Source organism: Procambarus clarkii, chromosome 22, assembly GCF_040958095.1.
Source record: "Procambarus clarkii isolate CNS0578487 chromosome 22, FALCON_Pclarkii_2.0, whole genome shotgun sequence".
In the NCBI taxonomy this organism is placed as follows: domain Eukaryota; kingdom Metazoa; phylum Arthropoda; class Malacostraca; order Decapoda; family Cambaridae; genus Procambarus; species Procambarus clarkii.
In genome coordinates this window covers 19,335,663-19,355,662 of record NC_091171.1, presented here as the reverse complement: position 1 = coordinate 19,355,662, position 20,000 = coordinate 19,335,663, and the positions used below count along the sequence as shown (strand labels likewise).

The following is a 20,000-nucleotide window of genomic DNA, read 5'->3' as shown; positions in this document are numbered from 1 at the left end:
CTCTCTGGCTCTCTCTCTCTCTGGCTCTCTCTCTGGCTCTCTCTCTCTCTGGCTCTCTCTGGCTCTGGCTCTCTCTCTCTGGCTCTGACTCTCTCTCTAGCTCTGACTCACTCTCTCTCTGGCTCTGGCTCACGCTCTCTCTCTCTGGCTCTCTCTCTGGCTCTGGCTCTCTCTCTCTCTGGCTCTGGCTCTCTCTCTCTCTCTCTCTCTCTCTGGCTCTCTCTTTCTCTCTGGCTCTCTCTCTCTCTCTCTGGCTCTGGCTCTCTCTCTCTCTCTGGCTCTGACTCTCTCTCTGGCTCTGGCTCACGCTCTCTCTCTGGCTCTCGCTCTCTCTCTCTGGCTCTCATATTTCATTTGATTTAAAAATGTCTGAGATTTTTACTTAATCTAAGTTATATTGCATGGTGCTAATATGAATATTATACATGACTTTTTTCTTTTCTTTCTCTCTCTCTTTCTCCCTTTCTTTCTTTCTCTTTATTTCCTTCTCTCTCTTTTTCTTTCTCTTTCTACATGAATATTATACTTGACTGTTTACATTCACTTGTAGATTTTTATTTTTAGTTAATTAGTCCTAAACTTTTGATTAATAGATTTTTATTATTAGTCATAGAAAAACTATAGTGTTATATGTATACTCGGAAAATTTTACTTGTTTTAGTTTTAAGTAACAATAACTGCTTGTAACATCAGACTGATCTCAGCATGACATGAATCACAGGCTGCTTGATCACAAAATCTATTGTGTTCACATATTGCATATATAGATTTTTATAGATTTTTAAATTTTTACTTTTATATTCTGTTATAGATATAGTCTATATATTTCGAGCTATTACATATATTTTGTTGTATTACTCATTCTTAATTAAATAAATATAATATTTTAATTCTCTTTTTGTACCCTATTTATTTGTAATTTGCACATACATATATAGGATGTCCATTTCTTTCTCAGATATGTCTTCTTTCTTTCTCTCCCTTTCTATTTCAGATATGAATTAAAAAATTATTATACCCTAATTTACCCTAAACGTTTTAATGTAGGTAATTAAAAGATTATAAAAAAGTTTTTAGAAATGTTAATTATTTACGTTCTAAGGTTGTATATAAAAGTTCTCAAAAAACATTTTCTAAACGTAATTATAAACGTGCTGAAAACAATGAAATGTCGTTTTTAGGATGTTTTAAAAACATGAAAATGTTTGCTGGGTTGCCTCCTGCCCGTCTCACTTTAAGTATCTGTATATATAACTTGACTTTTTTATATTTATTTGCTTCGTAAGTATGATCTATTTTTACATATGACGTTTTCACCGACTACTTGCGCCATTGTATATTTACAAAAGTACTTAGAGGTAACAGCAGAAACTTTAGACATTTACAACGAGTGTAAGGAAACTGACCTGTGAGATTTATATTTATTTAGTTTATATTAATTTATATATTAATTTATATAGTAATTTATATTTTAATTTATATTTTTCGATAGCAAACTGTTTGATATTTAAAGTGAACTGAATGATTTAAAATTCCCACAAATCGCTTCCCTTACACAAAATTGAAAATTACACATTTTGTGGGGCTTATGGTTTATATATAGTCGTCAATATAAATTATTGGTTAGTAGACATTCACTACAATATTAGACTACATATATTATTAACTAAAATAAGGAGGTCTTATCTGTATTGTTGTTGTTACGGAAATCTCTCGCTAAGGCAAGGAGATCCTGCCTATTCCTTTACCGCCTATTCAACAACATATCTGCATACTCCAGTGTAAGGAATCAACATCAAGAACAACAACAATATGTGCTCAGAATCTCATCAGCAACCTGTGCAAAAAAACTTGTTGAGCGTCTTAAACCTCTCAAAACTCTTGTGGGCAAAGGATTTGGCATTAACATAATATATGCTCGGTCCAGCTTCTGCATTGGCCCGGAGTCTTGAAGAGGGTAGAGTGTACTGTGTATTAGCTGGTTATTGATGGCTGGTCTAGATTTCTTGATATGCAGCACGTCACTGACGTCTAATCTTCTATTGACATTGTATCTATCAATTATTTCGGTGTTAAAATGCCAAGTTTTTATATTGCCTTTATACGTTTTTTTGTTGATTATTATGCCTTGCATCTTCTTAATTTTTCTCCTAAACAATTACAAGGCCTAGATGTAGTACAGAATGATGCCATGCGCATCATCCTGGGTTGTCCTAGAACTGTCAAAATTGTTAACATGAGAAAGGAACTAAACTTACCTTCCATTCACGAAAGAATAGTTCTACTTAGTACTATGTTTTGCGCCAAAACTTTGAAAAATAATGGTCCCCCCAGCTCTATTCAAATTAAATTGAGATCCATTCTAAACAATTTTGACTGTTCCCTCAATCCGCCGCAAAAAGCTCCTTACAGTGTGTGGCTCAGTTGTTGTGCCTATAATCTTCTGAAACTGAATGTGTCTCTTAACCCTGATAAAACTGTTCACTCTATTCCCCCTTGGAAAGATGTGGAGGTCTCTCTGCATTATACTCCCATCAGTGTAAAACAAATGTATAACACTGAAACTATGAGATGTATAACATTAGAAGCTATTGACAGTCATCTTCAAAATCTCAAACAGACTGAATCCTACGCCTTTACTGGTGGCTCTGTGCAGTTAGGTACTGGTAGAACAGGTTGTGCATGTGCAGTATATAAAGGGAATGAAATGATCATGTCTAGTACACAGAGATTGAACAACTGGGCAAGCACGACACAGACTGAGCTATTGGGTATTTATCTAGCCACTGAGTAACTTAAGCTCAATGGTGGTGGAATGATGTTCTGTGACTCTAAAAGTGCTCTACAGTCCTTAAATAACCCATCACAATGTATGTCTGAACTAGCTTGTAATATTAAATGGAATGTAATTTTTGCCAATGATAATAACTCTTGTATAAAGTTTGTGTGGATCCCATCCCATGTTACAGTTGGAAAACATGACTTTGTAGATCGATGGGCCAATGAGGCTTGCAGGAAAGAAAACATTGATTATGACTTTGGACTATCTAATGCAGTTATTAGAAACATACAAATTAAAGAAATTAATTCAGATTTATAAGAACTAAGAAATGCCCAGAGACCTGAAAGCTGCAGTATTAAAAGTTATGACAAGTTTTGTAATAATAGGTATTTGTATGGTCAGCACAGTAACCGGACCAGGCAATGTGATGTAGTCATTGCGCGAATTCTCCTTGGCTATAGACACATCTGGCAGGTTGGTGAGGCTGAGCCACTACCAGAATACTCAGATTTTAAACTCTGTGATAAATCTTTAATGCATTCACTAGAACACTATATTGTTGAATGTGAAACACACTATATTGTTGAATGTGAAACCGTAAAGGACTTTACACCTCCTGGCCTCTTGTACCACCAACGTGTAACTATTTCATTGACTCAGGTGTTCTGGACGACATCCTAACAATTTATCCAAAATGTGCTTGTCCATTTTAAAGAATGAAGAACAATTTCATTTATATTACTTCTAAGCTGCATCACTTATGAACCCATCCCTGCCCTTGTGTGGCAGTATGAACATGTGAAAGTTGTTTTCACATATTCATACATTAAAACATTGATTGTAACCATGATATACATGTGCTTCAGCCTACAGTTTAGACTTATTGCCTTCTGTATGACCCGCTGTCCTGCGTAACAGTGAATACCAGCATTATCCCCACTTTAATAAGGTTTAATTGAAATCCTCAGATTAGACTCCACGTCCAGGGAGGCTCTTACACCTGCGGCCCGTGATCCTCTCAACAAGTCAACGAGTTCGTTCGGCGACCTAAGGCTAAATGCACTCGGTACGTAGAATGCCAACCGCGAGTTGAGTCTCTTAGCCAGCTTGTACGTGGGCGTTGGTACCTAGCTGACGATTGGCCTGGGGGCAACGGTGGCAGAGACAGCAATGGTGACAAAGGTAGCGACGGTGGCAGAGACAGCAATGGTGACAAAGGCAGCGACTGTAGCAGAGACAGCAATGGTGACAAAGGTAGCGACGGTGGCAGAGACAGCAATGGTGACAAAGGCAGCGACTGTGGCAGAGACAGCGATGGTGACAAAGGCAGCGACGGTGGCAGAGGCAGCAATGATGACAAAGGCAGCGACGGTGGCAGAGGCAGCAATGATGACAAAGGTAGCGACGGTGGCAGAGACAGCAATGGTGACAAAGGCAGCGACTGTGGCAGAGACAGCAATGGTGACAAAGGTAGCGACGGTGGCAGAGACAGCAATGGTGACAAAGGTAGCGACGGTGGCAGAGACAGCAATGGTGACAAAGGCAGCGACGGTGGCAGAGGCAGCAATGGTGACAAAGACAGCGACTGTGGCAGAGGCAGCAATTGTGACAAAGGCAGCGACGGTGGCAGAGACAACGAAGTTGGCAGAGGCAGCAACTGTGGCAGAGGCAGCGATGGTGGCAGAGGCAGCAACGGTGGCAGAGGCAGCGATGGTGGCAGAGGCAGCAACGGTGGCAGAGGCAGCGATGGTGGCAGAGGCAGCAATGGTGGCAGAGGCAGCAATGGTGAGAAAGGCAGCGACGGTGGCAGAGACAACGAAGTTGGCAGAGGCAGCAACTGTGGCAGAGGCAGCGATGGTGGCAGAGGCAGCAACGGTGGCAGAGGCAGCGATGGTGGCAGAGGCAGCAACGGTGGCAGAGGCAGCGATGGTGGCAGAGGCAGCAACGGTGGCAGAGGCAGCGATGGTGGCAGAGGCAGCGACGGTGGCAGAGGCAGCGATGGTGGCAGAGGCAGCAACGGTGGCAGAGGCAGCGATGGTGGCAGAGGCAGCGACGGTGGCAGAGGCAGCGATGGTGGCAGAGGCAGCGATGGCGGCAGAGGCAGCAACGGTGGCAGAGGCAGCGATGGTGGCAGAGGCAGCGATGGTGGCAGAGGCAGCGACGGTGGCAGAGGCAGCGATGGTGGCAGAGGCAGCAACGGTGGCAGAGGCAGCGATGGTGGCAGAGGCAGCGACGGTGGCAGAGGCAGCGATGGTGGCAGAGGCAGCAACGGTGGCAGAGGCAGCGATGGTGGCAGAGGCAGCGATGGTGGCAGAGGCAGCGACGGTGGCAGAGGCAGCGATGGTGGCAGAGGCAGCGATGGTGGCAGAGGCAGCAACGGTGGCAGAGGCAGCGATGGTGGCAGAGGCAGCGACGGTGGCAGAGGCAGCGACGGTGGCAGAGGCAGCGATGGTGGCAGAGGCAGCAACGGTGACAAAGGCAGCGACGGTGGCAGAGGCAGCAACGGTGGCAGAGGCAGCGATGGTGGCAGAGGCAGCAACGGTGGTAGAGGCAGCGATGGTGGCAGAGGCAGCAACGGTGGCAGAGGCAGCAACGGTGGCAGAGGCAGCGATGGTGGCAGAGGCAGCGACGGTGGCAGAGGCAGCGATGGTGGCAGAGGCAGCGACGGTGGCAGAGGCAGCGATGGTGGCAGAGGCAGCGATGGTGGCAGAGGCAGCAACGGTGACAAAGGCAGCGACGGTGGCAGAGGCAGCAACGGTGGCAGAGGCAGCGATGGTGGCAGAGGCAGCAACGGTGGTAGAGGCAGCGATGGTGGCAGAGGCAGCAACGGTGGCAGAGGCAGCGATGGTGGCAGAGGCAGCAACGGTGGCAGAGGCAGCGACGGTGGCAGAGGCAGCGATGGTGGCAGAGGCAGCAACGGTGGTAGAGGCAGCGATGGTGGCAGAGGCAGCAACGGTGGCAGAGGCAGCGATGGTGGCAGAGGCAGCAACGGTGGCAGAGGCAGCGATGGTGGCAGAGGCAGCGATGGTGGCAGAGGCAGCGATGGTGGCAGAGGCAACAACTGTGACAAAGGCAGCGAAGTTGGCAGAGGCAACGAAGTTGGCAGAGGCAGCAACGGTGGCAGAGGCAGGATGGTAGCAACTAACTCTTAATAAGGTTTCAGCTGTCCCCGTGGTGCAGTGGTAAGCTTCGCGAGCGATTTGGACTGGGTTCGTATCCTGGCCGAGGAGGTTTGACCGGGTGCCAATCTTTAACTGTAGCCTCTGTCCACCCAGTAGTGAATGAATACCTAGTTGTTAAACGATTTGGCGGGTCGTATTCCGGGAAAAAATAGGATTAAAAACCTGCCCAAAACGCTATGCGTGCTAGTGACTTTACAAGAATTTAAGACCCTTTGTTTATATATAAATAAATAAATAAATATACTTATTTATTTATTTATTTATATACAAGAAGGTACATTGGGATTGTGAGGATACATAGCATAGTAATTACATTCTTGTAAAGCCACTAGTACGCGCAGCGTTTCGGGCAGGTCCTTAATCTAAGAAACTTATAAGTAGGTAAATACTTGCAAAATTTATAAAAATGATAACAGTTACATAGCATGAAAAAAAATAAAAGATGAGAGAAAAATTGTAGGTATATTAAAGCACATAGGAAGCTCAGAATGATTGCAATGACAGCTTGAATGGTAGTTTAACAAAACTTCGCAGGCACAATACAGCATATGGCTAGCACATAAAGAAGACAGCAATGAACACAATGATAAAGTTGTTTGAATTAAGTACATAGAGATTGGGAGATTGGGTAACACTAGATACAGAGCAAATTTAAAGCTCAGTGTAGGAAACTACGAAGATGAAATTAGGTACTTTTTGGTTTTGTTTTTAAATGAGGCAAAAGTTTGACAGCTTTTCAGTTCACTAGGGAGTGAGTTCCATAGACTAGGTCCCTTAATTTGCATAGTGTTTACACAGATTAAGTTTGACTCTGGGGATATCAGAGAGACATTTATTTCTGGTGTGGTGATAATGGGTCCTGTTACATCTGTCCAGAGAGAGTTTCAGAGCATGGTTTGCATTTAAGAACAGGGTTTTGTAAATGTAGTTGACACAAGAGAATGTGTGGAGGGAGTTAATATTTAGCAAGTTATGGGATTTAAACAAGGGAGCTGAGTGTTGTCTAAAAGCAGAGTTTGTTATTATTCTGATAGCAGAATTTTGCTGGGTGATGATGGACTTTAGGTGGTTTGCAGTGGTAGACCCCCATGCACAGATACCATAATTAAATGCCTGCCACCATCGTAGAGCAGTCTCCGTGGTGTAGTGATAAGACACTCGCCTGGCGTTCCGCGAGCGCTATGTCATTGGTTCGTATCCTGGCCGGGGAGGATTTACTGGGCGCAATTCCTTAACTGTAGCCTCTGTTTAACGCAACAGTAAAATGTGTACTTGGATGAAAAAACGATTCTTCGCGGCAGGGGATCGTATTCCAGGGACCATAGGATTAAGGACTTGCCCGAAACGCTACGCGTACTAGTGGCTGTACAAGAATGTAACAACTCTTGTATATATCTCAAAAAAAAAAAAAATTAAGATAGGGATAGATTAGTGCATAATATAGTGAGAGGAGAGCAGAGTTAGGAACATAATATCTTATTTTGGAGAGTATACCAACTGTTTTAGAGACTTTCTTAGTTATGTGTTGAATGTGGGTGCTGAAGTTGAGTCTCTTGTCTAGGAATAGGTCAAGAAACTTGCCATCATTTTTATTACTGATGTTAATGTTGTCTATCTGTAGCTGAATTGCATTCGATGATTTGCTTCCAAATAAGATGTAGTAGGTCTTTTCTATGTTTAGTATTAGTTTGTTAATTGACATCCATAAGTGGACTTTTTTTTAATTCATTATTCACAACATTACTTAGTGTATGTGGGTTGGGGTCTGAATAGATGAGGGTAGTATCATCAGCAAACAATATAGGTTTAAGAATATTAGAGACATTAGGCAGATCATTGATATATATAAGAAATAGAAGAGGTCCTATGATGCTGCCCTGTGGCACTCCAACGGTTATTGGTAGAGTGGAAGAGGTTGTATCATTGATGGTTACACATTGGTGTCTGTCACTAAGATAGGATCGGATATAGTCCAGGGCAAGGCCACCGTATTCCTCGGATTCCTATACGGTACTTGTGGTCTCCTCAAGCATCATCTACGAGTAATAATCCTTCATGTCCGCATGGCAGTTGTGGTGTCCGGAGAGGACTGACCCGGCACACCTATACAGCTGGAATGTGAAGGAACTGAAGCCCTGCGCATCAAACTCAACCAACAAAAGCAGCTGCATTAAATGCAAAATCAACAGCGATTACTATAGTTAAAAAGGCAGTTGAAAATGAGTACACACTAGTGAACATTGTACATCTATATCCGCCACTAAGATAACGTTATTAACACAAAAGATTTAATCAGTGCGAAAAGAAGGAAACTCTACCTTCATATAAAATTTTGACCAAGATATCACAGTAACAAGGTTATCGTGAATAACCGAACTCAATTACGGGCTCACTATAGCCCGTGCTATTTGGGCTACACCAAAAAATAATTATCGACGTCTAAGCGTTGGCATTTTTAAATATTACAAAATGTTAATCCAGCAAGCTTCCAAGCGCATGCCTATTCGCGGGTCCGTGCCCTTTCGGCGAGGAATGTGTGGAGACGCCTCGCCCGGCCACCACCGTATAAGGGGCTGATGCCAGCCAGTCTCGACCCGCTGGCCGGCCGGTCTCTCCGCCCGGCCGGGTCCACTAAAGCTGCCGGCCTTACATTTACAGATGCAGGCGGGATCACTTCTACCCTTCGAACCCATCTGTTCCCCTAATTGTACTGACGTGGTTCAACTCAAGCTAGTTGCTTCTGCTTCTCTGCGTAATTAGTGACGTATCAAAGATACAAACACCTATGTAATCACTGCAGTCATATCCACAGTAATGTTATAAACCAATTTTTTTTTTTTTTTTTTTTTTTGAGATATATACAAGAGTTGTTACATTCTTGTACAGCCACTAGTACGCGTAGCGTTTCGGGCAGGTCCCTGGAATACGATCCCCGCCGCGAAGAATCGTTGTTACAACCAAGTACACATTTTACTGTTGAGTTAAACAGAGGCTACAGTTAAGGCAGTTAAGGATTTGCGCCCAGTAAATCCTCCCCGGCCAGGATGCGAACCCATGACAAAGCGCTTGCGGAACGCCAGGCGAGTGTCTTACAACTACACCACGGAAACTGATTGTTATTACATTATTAATATTATTATTATTCAGTCAAGTATTCCATTCAAGTCAAGTATCACACAACGTGATAATGGTCCAGCATGGACCGACGACTTGATCATGGTCCAGGACGGACCGACGACTTAATTTAATATTTAATTAATAAATTATCATTTTCGCCCGGCGACGACTCACCATTGAATCCTCCACAAAATAGGGGCAAGTCCAGCGAGGACTCAGCATTGAGTCCGAAGTGCGGCAACAGTAGCGTTTTTTTTCGGGAAGGTCTTGCTGCGGTTTTGGACATTATGTGCATATACTCTTCTAGGGAATTTCATTGCGAATACATTGATACCAAAATTAAAGTCCTAGGACCAGAATTGAGGTAACAAAGTTGAAAACAGAATACCCATTTTATTGCTCTTTATTAGTGCTCACGGGGGTAACGCTCTGTCACTTTCCCTGCGTGTTGTGGATGGTACGGCGGGCTTTTGGACTTTATATTTGCATACTCCTGTAGGGAATTCTATTGTGAAGACAATGATACCAAAATGAAATACTTAAGACGAGAATTGAAATGTCCAAAGTGAAGAGTGTACACATTTTATTGCTCTGGCTCGCTCCTGGGTAACACGCTCTCACTTTCTCGCCGGGCTTTTTGGCTTTATATGCATTTAGTCCTGTAGAGTGTAACGTACGATTATGTTACGTTGTTGGGTTGATTAGATACACAGTGTTTAGTGAGTTTCATATTTATTTAGTAGTCATGGATACAGCAGTGTCGTAGACGTTGAGACGAAGCCTGGAGCAGAGCAGAGAGCTGAGTGAGGCCGGAGTCACGGAGCTCTATGTGGGAGAGCGTTGTAGCTGGATGTGGTCCTAGTCTGCTGCCTGCTCTGTGTTGAAGCTGTAGCGTCTTGGGTCGATTAGAACTGCCTACGCAGAGTGCTACATTCTTGACTGGAGATTGTACTGGTTTGCTATTCTGATTGATGAAGATTAAGCCACCCAAAAGGTGACACGGGCATGAATAGCCCGTAAGTGGTGGCCCTTTTGAGCCATTACCAGTATCAAGAGCTGATACTGGAGATCAGTGGAGGTGCGAATGCACCCTGCGTGACGGGAGATGTCTCCCTTGTGAATGTGTTAAGATGAAGATGAAGCCACCCAAAAGGTGGCACGGGCATGAGTAGCTCGTAAGAGGTGGCCCTTTTGACCCATCACCAGTATCAATAGATGATACTGGAGATCTGTGAAGGTGCGACTGCACCCTGCGTGACGGGAGATGTCTCCCGTTTGCTATTCTCAAATCGCTGGCTTATATACGGTTACTACACCTCACAGTAAGATAGGAGGGTGGAAAAACCGTTACCTGTAAATATGGATAGGATTATAGCTTGTGTAATTAGTTATGCCATTAAGATGATGAGATAATGGAGCGAGTATAGGTTTACTCGCTACAAGAGAATTCGATTGCGAACACATTGATACCAAATTGAAAAACCTAGGACGAGAATTGAAATGACAAAGTTGAAAAGAATATTCACTTTTCATAGAGAAAACCGCCTTAATTGTGGTGGCGCAGCACTCTTTCTTGTAACCGCAGCCTGTTTTCATCATGTGTGGGGGGGGGGTTGGAGATCGCTGCTGTTTTTTATATTATATGCATATAGGCCTGTTGGGAATTCAATTGCGAACACATTGATACCAAAATGAAAGACCTAAGACGAGAATTGAGTTGACACAACTGAAAAGAGTGTAAACATTTTATCACTCTTGTGCGCTCCCGGGTAACTTTCTCTCACTTTCTCTGTTAGTTGCGGATGGTAAGCCGGGCTTTTGGAGTTTATATGCATTTAGTCCCGTAGAGAATTCTATTGCGAACATATTGATACCCAATTGGATATCTTAGGACGAGAATTGAGCTGACAAAGTTGAAAAGATTAAAAACTTTTCAGAATTTACCGCGCTCTCCCTCGCGCTCCCGCGGAACACCCAAGCCCATCTGAGGTAGTGGGGAGGTCCCGGGCTCGGTGTATCAAAGTGGTCAAGGTAGGTCCAGGTAGGACCGACGACTTGATTATGGCCCAGGACGGACCGACGACTTAATAATGGTCCAGGTAGGACCGACGACTTGATTATGGTCCAGGACGGACCGACAACTTGATAATGGTCCAGGTAACCCGACGACTTGATAATGGTCCAGGTAGGACCGACGACTTAATAATGGTCCAGGTAGGACCGACGACTTGATAATGGTCAAGGTAGGACCGACGACTTGATAATGGTCAAGGTAGGACTGACGACTTGATAATGGTCAAGGTAGGACCGACGACTTGATAATGGTCAAGGTAGGACCGACGACTTGATAATGGTCAAAGTAGGACCGACGACTTGATAATGGTCCAGGTAGGACCGACGACTTGATAATGGTCCAGGTAGGACCGACGACTTGATAATGGTCAAGGTAGGACCGACGACTTGATAATGGTCAAGGTAGGACCGACGACTTGATAATGGTCAAGGTAGGACCGACGACTTGATAATGGTCCAGGTAGGACCGACGACTTGATAATGGTCAAGGTAGGACCGACGACTTGATAATGGTCAAGGTAGGACCGACGACTTGATAATGGTCAAGGTAGGACCGACGACTTGATAATGGTCAAGGTAGGACCGACGACTTGATAATGGTCCAGGTAGGACCGACGACTTGATAATGGTCAAGGTAGGACCGACGACTTGATTGTAATGATCTGTACAGATCATGGCTCTCCCCCTCTCCCCTTTCACCTCTCTTCCCTTGCCTTCCTCATCTTACTCTCCCTTGTTCCTCCTCTCTTCCCATTTGTCACAGTCTGACCCTCCCTGGTCATAACGGTTTGAAGTCAAGTTTCCCTTAGTTCAGTGAGCCATCAGGAGGCTAGGCAGTCCCTCTCTTTGGCTCTCTCTGTTCCCATAAAGTCCTCCCCCTTGTACCCTATAACTCGTCAATAAGTTACCCGGAACGGGTGACTGGAGTACAGTCACCCGGCCGACACCTCAAGTCACTAACGAGGTTGTCCCGGTCCAGCCATGTTGTCTTTACGGAGCAGAGCCCATGGAGTCAACGTCACATCACCGTGGGCAAGCTGTCTCAAGGTCACCAACCAAGCCCACCAGCAGCGTCGTCAAGACTGCGGGAAAACCGGAAGTGGAAGACGAGTGGTCTACGAACAAGTACGCTAATTGCAACGACTTGTCAGCTCTCTTATAACCTGCGGTTGCGTCGTCTGTGGAAACCAAGATGCAACACGGCGGTCTCGGGTACGAACAGCACTACCCCCTACAGAGTGCTGCTGAATCACCTGATGAGGTACAACCCTGTACTTCGGCCCAAGCTCAGCTGCACGAGGGGTTGCACGGAAGGTGTACCGGCCCAGTAGTATCGGGATAACAAGTAAACGCCGGTAGATGTCATCGCCCATCTAGCTGAGGCAGGGCCCACCTGTCCTGTCACCATGCCATCCTCTAGCTTCAACGCCACTCGAAACTCACTACCAACGCGAGACATCGTGACACGTCGAAGCTCTGCTCTACTGTGGCAGCCATGATTAACGAAAATTCATCATGACTGTTTGGCAACTGACATATGTGGAGAGCTAGTGTCACAATTTATATGCTTGTCTTGCACACCGCCCCCCATCCAGTGGGCAGCGGTGGATGTACTTGAGGTCGATCTCGAACCCATTGTTGATGTGACGACTTATATTAAATTTTGTAACTAGCTCATCAAGATTGTAACTTGCTTAGCTAAATGAATTGTGGGGTTCAGTCCCTGAGCCCATTATGTGCCTCTGTAACCCTTTCCACTACCGCCCACGGGATGGGTATGGGCTATGATATGAATGAACTTCAATTGAATGAATTTAAAATGAACTAAACTAAAAAAAAACTGTTTGGAAGCGCTAGGAAGAGGTGAACCCGTGTTCTTGTTAGCGGGGTCCACCTGAGCTGACAGCCGCCAGCTGTCAGCTGTCACTCAGCCAGGTGAGGGAAGTACGAGACCCCTGTACTTAGTTTGGCAGAGGCCGGAAATGAAACTTCCAGAGGTCTTCAAGCAACATGAGGTAGTCGCCGGAATCTACAGCTCAACGAAATGTCACCAGGAAAGAACTATAGAAATCTTAGAAAAAGTTTCATATAAAAATAAATGATATTAAATAGTAAATGGTGTTAACTCAGAACAGTTAGTTCAACTTTTAATTTTCCATCTGATAGTAAAACATCTGTACATCTTCGGAAAGTGACTCTGGAACCCTAGTAAATGTTGAAAACTAGAACTAGTGAAATAGAGAAATAAATCTAGAAAGTGAACATCTAGAAATTTGTTACTAGAAAAGTACCCTGTCTCTAGATAAGTTGTTATGGTTGAATTGGTTGAAAACCATCAAGTAGGTTCTCTAGAAACGTGGATCAGTGAGGAACTTTATCTAGAATTTACTAGATCCTAGAAACTGATGTTTATATATATATATTTTTAATTATATTTTGCGGAACTTATTGAACAACAGGGTGTTGTACAGTCTGGAAAATGTGTTCACCCGCTGTTGCTGTAGACTTGAGTAAGAACTCTGGATATTAGGAGTTTTAGAAACTCGTATCCAGTGTATTTATGTGATTAAGAGACATGTCTGTGGACAAATTTTTTTTAATAAAAATTTTTTTGTCTATTTTTCTTTAGATTTTAAGGATCCAGAGATATGCTGTGGTGGGCAGTTGCCACAGGGGGGGAGTGGAACACTAGGTCCCAGCTGGGCTAGAAATTCCCCGTGTTCTTTTATTTTATGGATATTAGAGTTGCCCTTGAATCCTCAATCAATAAAGTAAAGATTACATTATTAATTCCAAGGTTTATTTACCAAGATTCTATTGCCCTTGAGTTCATGATTATTGATTCCCTTCCTTCCTGGGGAATCAGTAAGTTACACACATTCAAATGGTCAGGGAGGTGGTGCCAGTGTTTAATGAGTTTTTTAATTATTAGTTTCAAGGTAATAATCCCTATTCCTCCTCATTTAATATTTCAGCTTATATTCACGGTAACTCAGTGAGTGGTCATACTGAGCTGCAAGCAGTATTAAGCTGGGGTACTGAGTGGAGAGTAAGGGTAGAGAAGGCAGGGTTATTACATGACAATGGTCCAAGTCGGACCGACGATTTGATTATGGTCCAGGACGGACTGACTTGATTATGGTCCAAGACGGACCGATGACTTGATAATAGTCCAGACCGGACCGATGACTTGATAATAGTACAGACCGGACGGATGACTTGATAATAGTCCATGACGGACCGATGACTTGATAATGGCCCAGACCGGACCGATGACTTGATAATGGTCCATGACGGACCGATGACTTGATAATGGTCCATGACGGACCGATGACTTGATAATGGTTCATGACGGACCGATGACTTGATAATGGTCCTTGACGGACCGATGACTTGATAATGGTCCATGACAGACCGATGACTTGATAATAGTCCATGACGGACCGATGACTTGATAATGGCCCAGACCGGACCGATGACTTGATAATGGTCCATGACGGACCGATGACTTGATAATGGTCCATGACGGACCGATGACTTGATAATGGCCCAGACCGGACCGATGACTTGATAATGGTCCATGACGGACCGATGACTTGATAATGGTCCATGACGGACCGATGACTTGATAATGGTCCATGACGGACCGATGACTTGATAATGGTCCATGACGGACCGATGACTTGATAATGGTCCATGACGGACCGATGACTTGATAATGGTCCATGACGGACCGATGACTTGATAATGGCCCAGACCGGACCGATGACTTGATAATGGTCCATGACGGACCGATGACTTGATAATGGTCCATGACAGACCGATGACTTGATAATGGTCCATGATGGACCGATGACTTGATAATGGTCCATGACAGACCGATGACTTGATAATGGTCCATGACGGACCGATGACTTGATAATGGTCCATGACGGACCGATGACTTGATAATGGTCCAGGACAGACTGAAACGTTGTCGCTTCTCCATCTTCCGAGTTGTGGTTTGGTCATCATTAATAATAATAATAATAATAATAATAATAATAATAATAATAATAATAATAATAATAATAATAATAATAAATCCAGTAGGGCAGCGAGGTGGAAGCAAACCTACGACCAAGACAATGCCAAGCCGCATACGCAACCACCGGCGAATTTTAAATTTTACAACCGACTTTCTACTGAAATCAAACGAAGTCTGGAGGTCTCCAATAGGGGGAAAATCCTCTGTTGGTTACATATAGCATCGACACCTCGGCGACGTTCCAAAAGTTGTCTCGTGGGTTTTGGTCTTTGCCCTGGCTAATGGCTGTGGTCTTCTTCAATATACCCTGGCTGATGGCTGTGATCTTCAATATACCTTGGCTGATGGCTGTGGTCTTCAATATGCCCTGGCTGATGGCTGTGGTCTTCAATATACCTTGGCTGATGGCTGTGTCTTCAACATGCCCTGGCTGATGGCTGTGGTCTTCAATATACCTTGGCTGATGGCTGTGTCTTCAACATGCCCTGGCTGATGGCTGTGGTCTTCAATATACCTTGGCTGATGGCTGTATACCCTGGCTGATGGTTGTGGTCTTCAATATACCTTGGCTGATGGCTGTGTCTTCAACATGCCCTGGCTGATGGCTGTGGTCTTCAATATACCTTGGCTGATGGCTGCAATATTCAACATGCCCTGGCTGATGGCTGCGATATTCAACATGCCCTGGCTGATGGCTGCGATATTCAACATGCCCTGGCTGATGGCTGCGATATTCAACATGCCCTGGCTGATGGCTGTGGTCTTCAACATGCCCTGGTTGATGGCTGTGGTCTTCAACATGCCCTGGCTGATGGCTGTGGTCTTCAACATGCCCTGGCTGATGGCTGTAGTCTTCAACATGCCCTGGCTGATGGCTGTGGTCTTCAACATGCCCTGGCTGATGGCTGTGGTCTTCAACATGCCCTGGCTGATGGCTGTGGTCTTCAACATGCCCTGGCTGATGGCTGCGATATTCAACATGCCCTGGCTGATGGCTGTGGTCTTCAACATGCCCTGGTTGATGGCTGTGGTCTTCAGCATACCCAAGTTGATGGCTGTAGTTTTCAACATGCCCTGGCTGATGGCTGTGGTCTTCAACATGCCCTGGCTGATGGCTGTGATCTTCAACATGCCCTGGCTGATGGCTGTGGTCTTCAACATGCCCTGGCTGATGGCTGTGGTCTTCAACATGCCCTGGCAGATGGCTGTGGTCTTCAACATGCCCTGGCTGATGGCTGTGGTCTTCAACATGCCCTGGTTGATGGCTGTGGTCTTCAGCATACCCAAGTTGATGGCTGTAGTTTTCAACATGCCCTGGCTGATGGCTGTGGTCTTCAACATGCCCTGGCTGATGGCTGTGGTCTTCAACATGCCCTGGCTGATGGCTGTGGTCTTCAACATGCCCTGGCTGATGGCTGTGGTCTTCAACATGCCCTGGCTGATGGCTGTGGTCTTCAACATGCCCTGGTTGATGGCTGTGGTCTTCAGCATACCCAAGTTGATGGCTGTAGTTTTCAACATGCCCTGGCTGATGGCTGTGGTCTTCAACATGCCCTGGCTGATGGCTGTGGTCTTCAACATGCCCTGGCTGATGGCTGTGGTCTTCAACATGCCCTGGCTGATGGCTGTGGTCTTCAACATGCCCTGGCTGATGGCTGTGGTCTTCAACATGCCCTGGCTGATGGCTGTGGTCTTCAACATGCCCTGGCTGATGGCTGTGGTCTTCAACATGCACTGGCTGATGGCTGTGGTCTTCTTCAATATACCCTGGCTGATGGCTGTGGTCTTCAATATACCTTGGCTGATGGCTGTGTCTTCAGCATGCCCTGGCTGATGGCTGTGGTCTTCAATATGCCTTGGCTGATGGCTGTGGTCTTCAACATGCCCTGGCTGATGGCTGTGGTCTTCAATATGCCCTGGCTGATGGCTGTGGTCTTCAATATATCTTGGCTGATGGCTGTGATCTTCAACATGCCCTGGCTGATGGCTGTGGTCTTCAATATGCCCTAGCTGATGGCTGTGGTCTTCAATATACCTTGGCTGATGGCTGTGGTCTTCAACATGCCCTGGCTGATGGCTGTGGTCTTCAACATGCCCTGGCTAATGGCTGTGGTCTTCTTCAATATACCCTGGCTGATGGCTGTGATCTTCAATATACCTTGGCTGATGGCTGTGGTCTTCAATATGCCCTGGCTGATGGCTGTGGTCTTCAATATACCTTGGCTGATGGCTGTGTCTTCAACATACCCTGGCTGATGGCTGTGGTCTTCAATATACCTTGGCTGATGGCTGTGGTCTTCAATATACCCTGGCTGATGGTTGTGGTCTTCAATATACCTTGGCTGATGGCTGTGTCTTCAACATGCCCTGGCTGATGGCTGTGGTCTTCAATATACCTTGGCTGATGGCTGCGATATTCAACATGCCCTGGCTGATGGCTGCGATATTCAACATGCCCTGGCTGATGGCTGCGATATTCAACATGCCCTGACTGATGGCTGCGATATTCAACATGCCCTGGCTGATGGCTGTGGTCTTCAACATGCCCTGGCTGATGGCTGTGGTCTTCAACATGCCCTGGCTGATGGCTGTGGTCTTCAACATGCCCTGGCTGATGGCTGTGGTCTTCAACATGCCCTGGCTGATGGCTGTGGTCTTCAACATGCCCTGGCTGATGGCTGTGGTCTTCAACATACCCTGGCTGATGGCTGTGGTCTTCAACATGCCCTGGCTGATGGCTGCGATATTCAACATGCCCTGGCTGATGGCTGTGGTCTTCAACATGCCCTGGTTGATGGCTGTGGTCTTCAGCATACCCTAGTTGATGGCTGTAGTTTTCAACATGCCCTGGCTGATGGCTGTGGTCTTCAACATGCCCTGGCTGATGGCTGTGGTCTTCAACATGCCCTGGCTGATGGCTGTGGTCTTCAACATGCCCTGGCTGATGGCTGTGGTCTTAAATATGCCCTAGCTGATGGCTGTGGTCTTCAACATGCCCTGGCTGATGGCTGTGGTCTTCAACATGCCCTGGCTGATGGCTGTGGTCTTCAATATGCCCTAGCTGATGGCTGTGGTCTTCAACATGCCCTGGCTGATGGCTGTGGTCTTCAACATGCCCTGGCTGATGGCTGTGGTCTTCAATATGCCCTGGCTGATGGCTGTGGTCTTCAATATGCCCTGGTTAATATTCTTGCTTGGGGGTTTTGGTGTTCTAACATGATTCTAGTGGCCTGGTATTTAATGATCTCGGTCCCAGTTGGTCTGTGTTACTTTGGGCCTGTCTCTTGGACTGGGTTATCTTCATCCTAGTGCCTGTCACCTCTCTGCCTCCTCCCCGGAAAGTCCCATTCTCATTAGAGCCTCACCAATGTGAGAGGGGCAGCTAGGCAAATAACAGTCTCCTTAGAAGGGATGGGGGGGGGGGGGCCTTTGATGGCGAGGATTTCAGTTTGGGTAGGAATTGTAACACTTGTACATCACAGATACACAAATTATGAACAGGTGATGCATATCTACACCACTTCCACATGCACTTCTCATTTCATCCTCTTAGAAACTGGTCATAAGAAATAAGCACATTTGCAAACCTGTACATTTCAAACACACACATGCATAAAGGAAATAGTATACCATTCTACCATGTTAAATTCAGCATAATGCATTCATCTTTTTTTTCCCCCTTCATTAATACATTACTAGTATTCTTAGTTTCCTTGCTAACACAAATTTTGTATACACTGTAAACCATTCTTTATATTTTCACACATCCATACATGTGGAATACAATTACGATAATTAGTTATCATATAAAAACAGTATTATATAATAATGAAAAGGCATAAATCACACAGCACATAAAAATGCATTCTTATTTTAGGACAAGAAAATATTCATAAAAAGTATAAAATATATATATATATATATTTCTTTTTTTTAATAACTTACAAAATGACTGAAAACATCTCCACAAACAGCTCACTTTCTGCATACATATCAAGAATTAATAACAAGAGTTTTAAATAAATTATAAATAGCTTTACCTCTGTGTATATTATTTGTTCACACTTTTACTGCATTTCTTTCATAAGCTATACTGTACTTACATATGTAAATACTGCATCAATAGTGATTGCTTACCAATATGATAAAGTCCTTTTAATAGTTATTACACACACTAAAATACAAGGAGCATCTTCCTCATGTGCCAGTCTATTTAAATGCAAGATATGAAATTGTGAATTGTAAGATAAATAATGACCAAAACTATGTTAGCTACCAAATGATGCAAGGCCTACTCTACCATACGCTGCAGCTTGGCATGAAATGAAGCTATTCAAACAAATAAAGCAACAAAAAAGATGCTCAGATAATCACTCTACAATTAGTAACAACCGGTTTCAAAAATATGTAATACCAAAATCAAATATCAACAAAGTATAGAATAAAGAATTATACATATACTAAAGACTTAAAAGAAAATATATTAAAGAATCAAATATTACACAGTTGAACATTAAACATTGGTATACGTTTCGGAACAAAGACATTATGAAGAGAGGTAAAAAGACTGCACCAGTCATTTGTCAAGAATGACACAACTCCTCAAGTGCACAGCAACACATATTTATGACTTAGTTTTCTTTGTAACCTTTTCAGTTATTTTTGAAGTATTATTTTGTCTGATAATATTCTGAATAGGCATTTTATATATAAGTACTTTGAAATTATTTCATTTAGCCACAAAATTTTATGTATAAACCTGTACTAATATATATCTTCCAATTAATTCAACACTTCCAATAATTACTTAAGATTCAAC

General features: G+C 44.5%; 2 protein-coding genes across 2 annotated transcripts; both read right to left on the bottom strand.

Annotated features, from left to right (window-relative positions):
• Positions 1-3,909: 3,909 nt before the first annotated feature.
• Positions 3,910-14,765, bottom strand: LOC123760518 (streptococcal hemagglutinin-like). Its single transcript, XM_069329082.1, has 2 exons — positions 14,287-14,765; positions 3,910-5,923 (listed from the first exon to the last, which is right to left on the bottom strand). The coding sequence occupies exons 1-2, from the start codon at positions 14,763-14,765 to the stop codon at positions 3,910-3,912; spliced, it is 2,493 nt and encodes an 830-aa protein (XP_069185183.1).
• A 579-nt stretch (positions 14,766-15,344) lies between these two features.
• LOC138367429 (mucin-19-like) lies at positions 15,345-17,995 on the bottom strand. Its single transcript, XM_069329081.1, has 4 exons — positions 17,519-17,995; positions 17,217-17,433; positions 15,746-17,175; positions 15,345-15,611 (listed from the first exon to the last, which is right to left on the bottom strand). Exons 1-4 carry the CDS (start codon positions 17,993-17,995, stop codon positions 15,345-15,347), a joined length of 2,391 nt encoding a protein of 796 aa, XP_069185182.1.
• Positions 17,996-20,000: the final 2,005 nt, after the last annotated feature.

Bases quoted from the DNA above. Each gene is read 5' to 3' on its own strand.
- LOC123760518 (XM_069329082.1), bottom strand. From the start codon at position 14,765: ATGGACCATTATCAAGTCATCGGTCCGTCATGGACCATTATCAAGTCA. The intron at 5,924-14,286 runs GTCAGTCCGTCC...ATTAAGAGTTAG, and splicing joins CCGTCTTGGACCATAATCAA to TTGCTACCATCCTGCCTCTG.
- LOC138367429 (XM_069329081.1), bottom strand. From the start codon at position 17,995: ATGCTGAAGACCACAGCCATCAACCAGGGCATGTTGAAGACCACAGCC. The intron at 17,176-17,216 runs GTATATTGAAGA...GGCATATTGAAG, and splicing joins GACCACAGCCATCAGCCAAG to ACCACAGCCATCAGCCAGGG. The intron at 15,612-15,745 runs GTATATTGAAGA...CACAGCCATCAG, and splicing joins AGACACAGCCATCAGCCAAG to CCAGGGCATGTTGAAGACAC.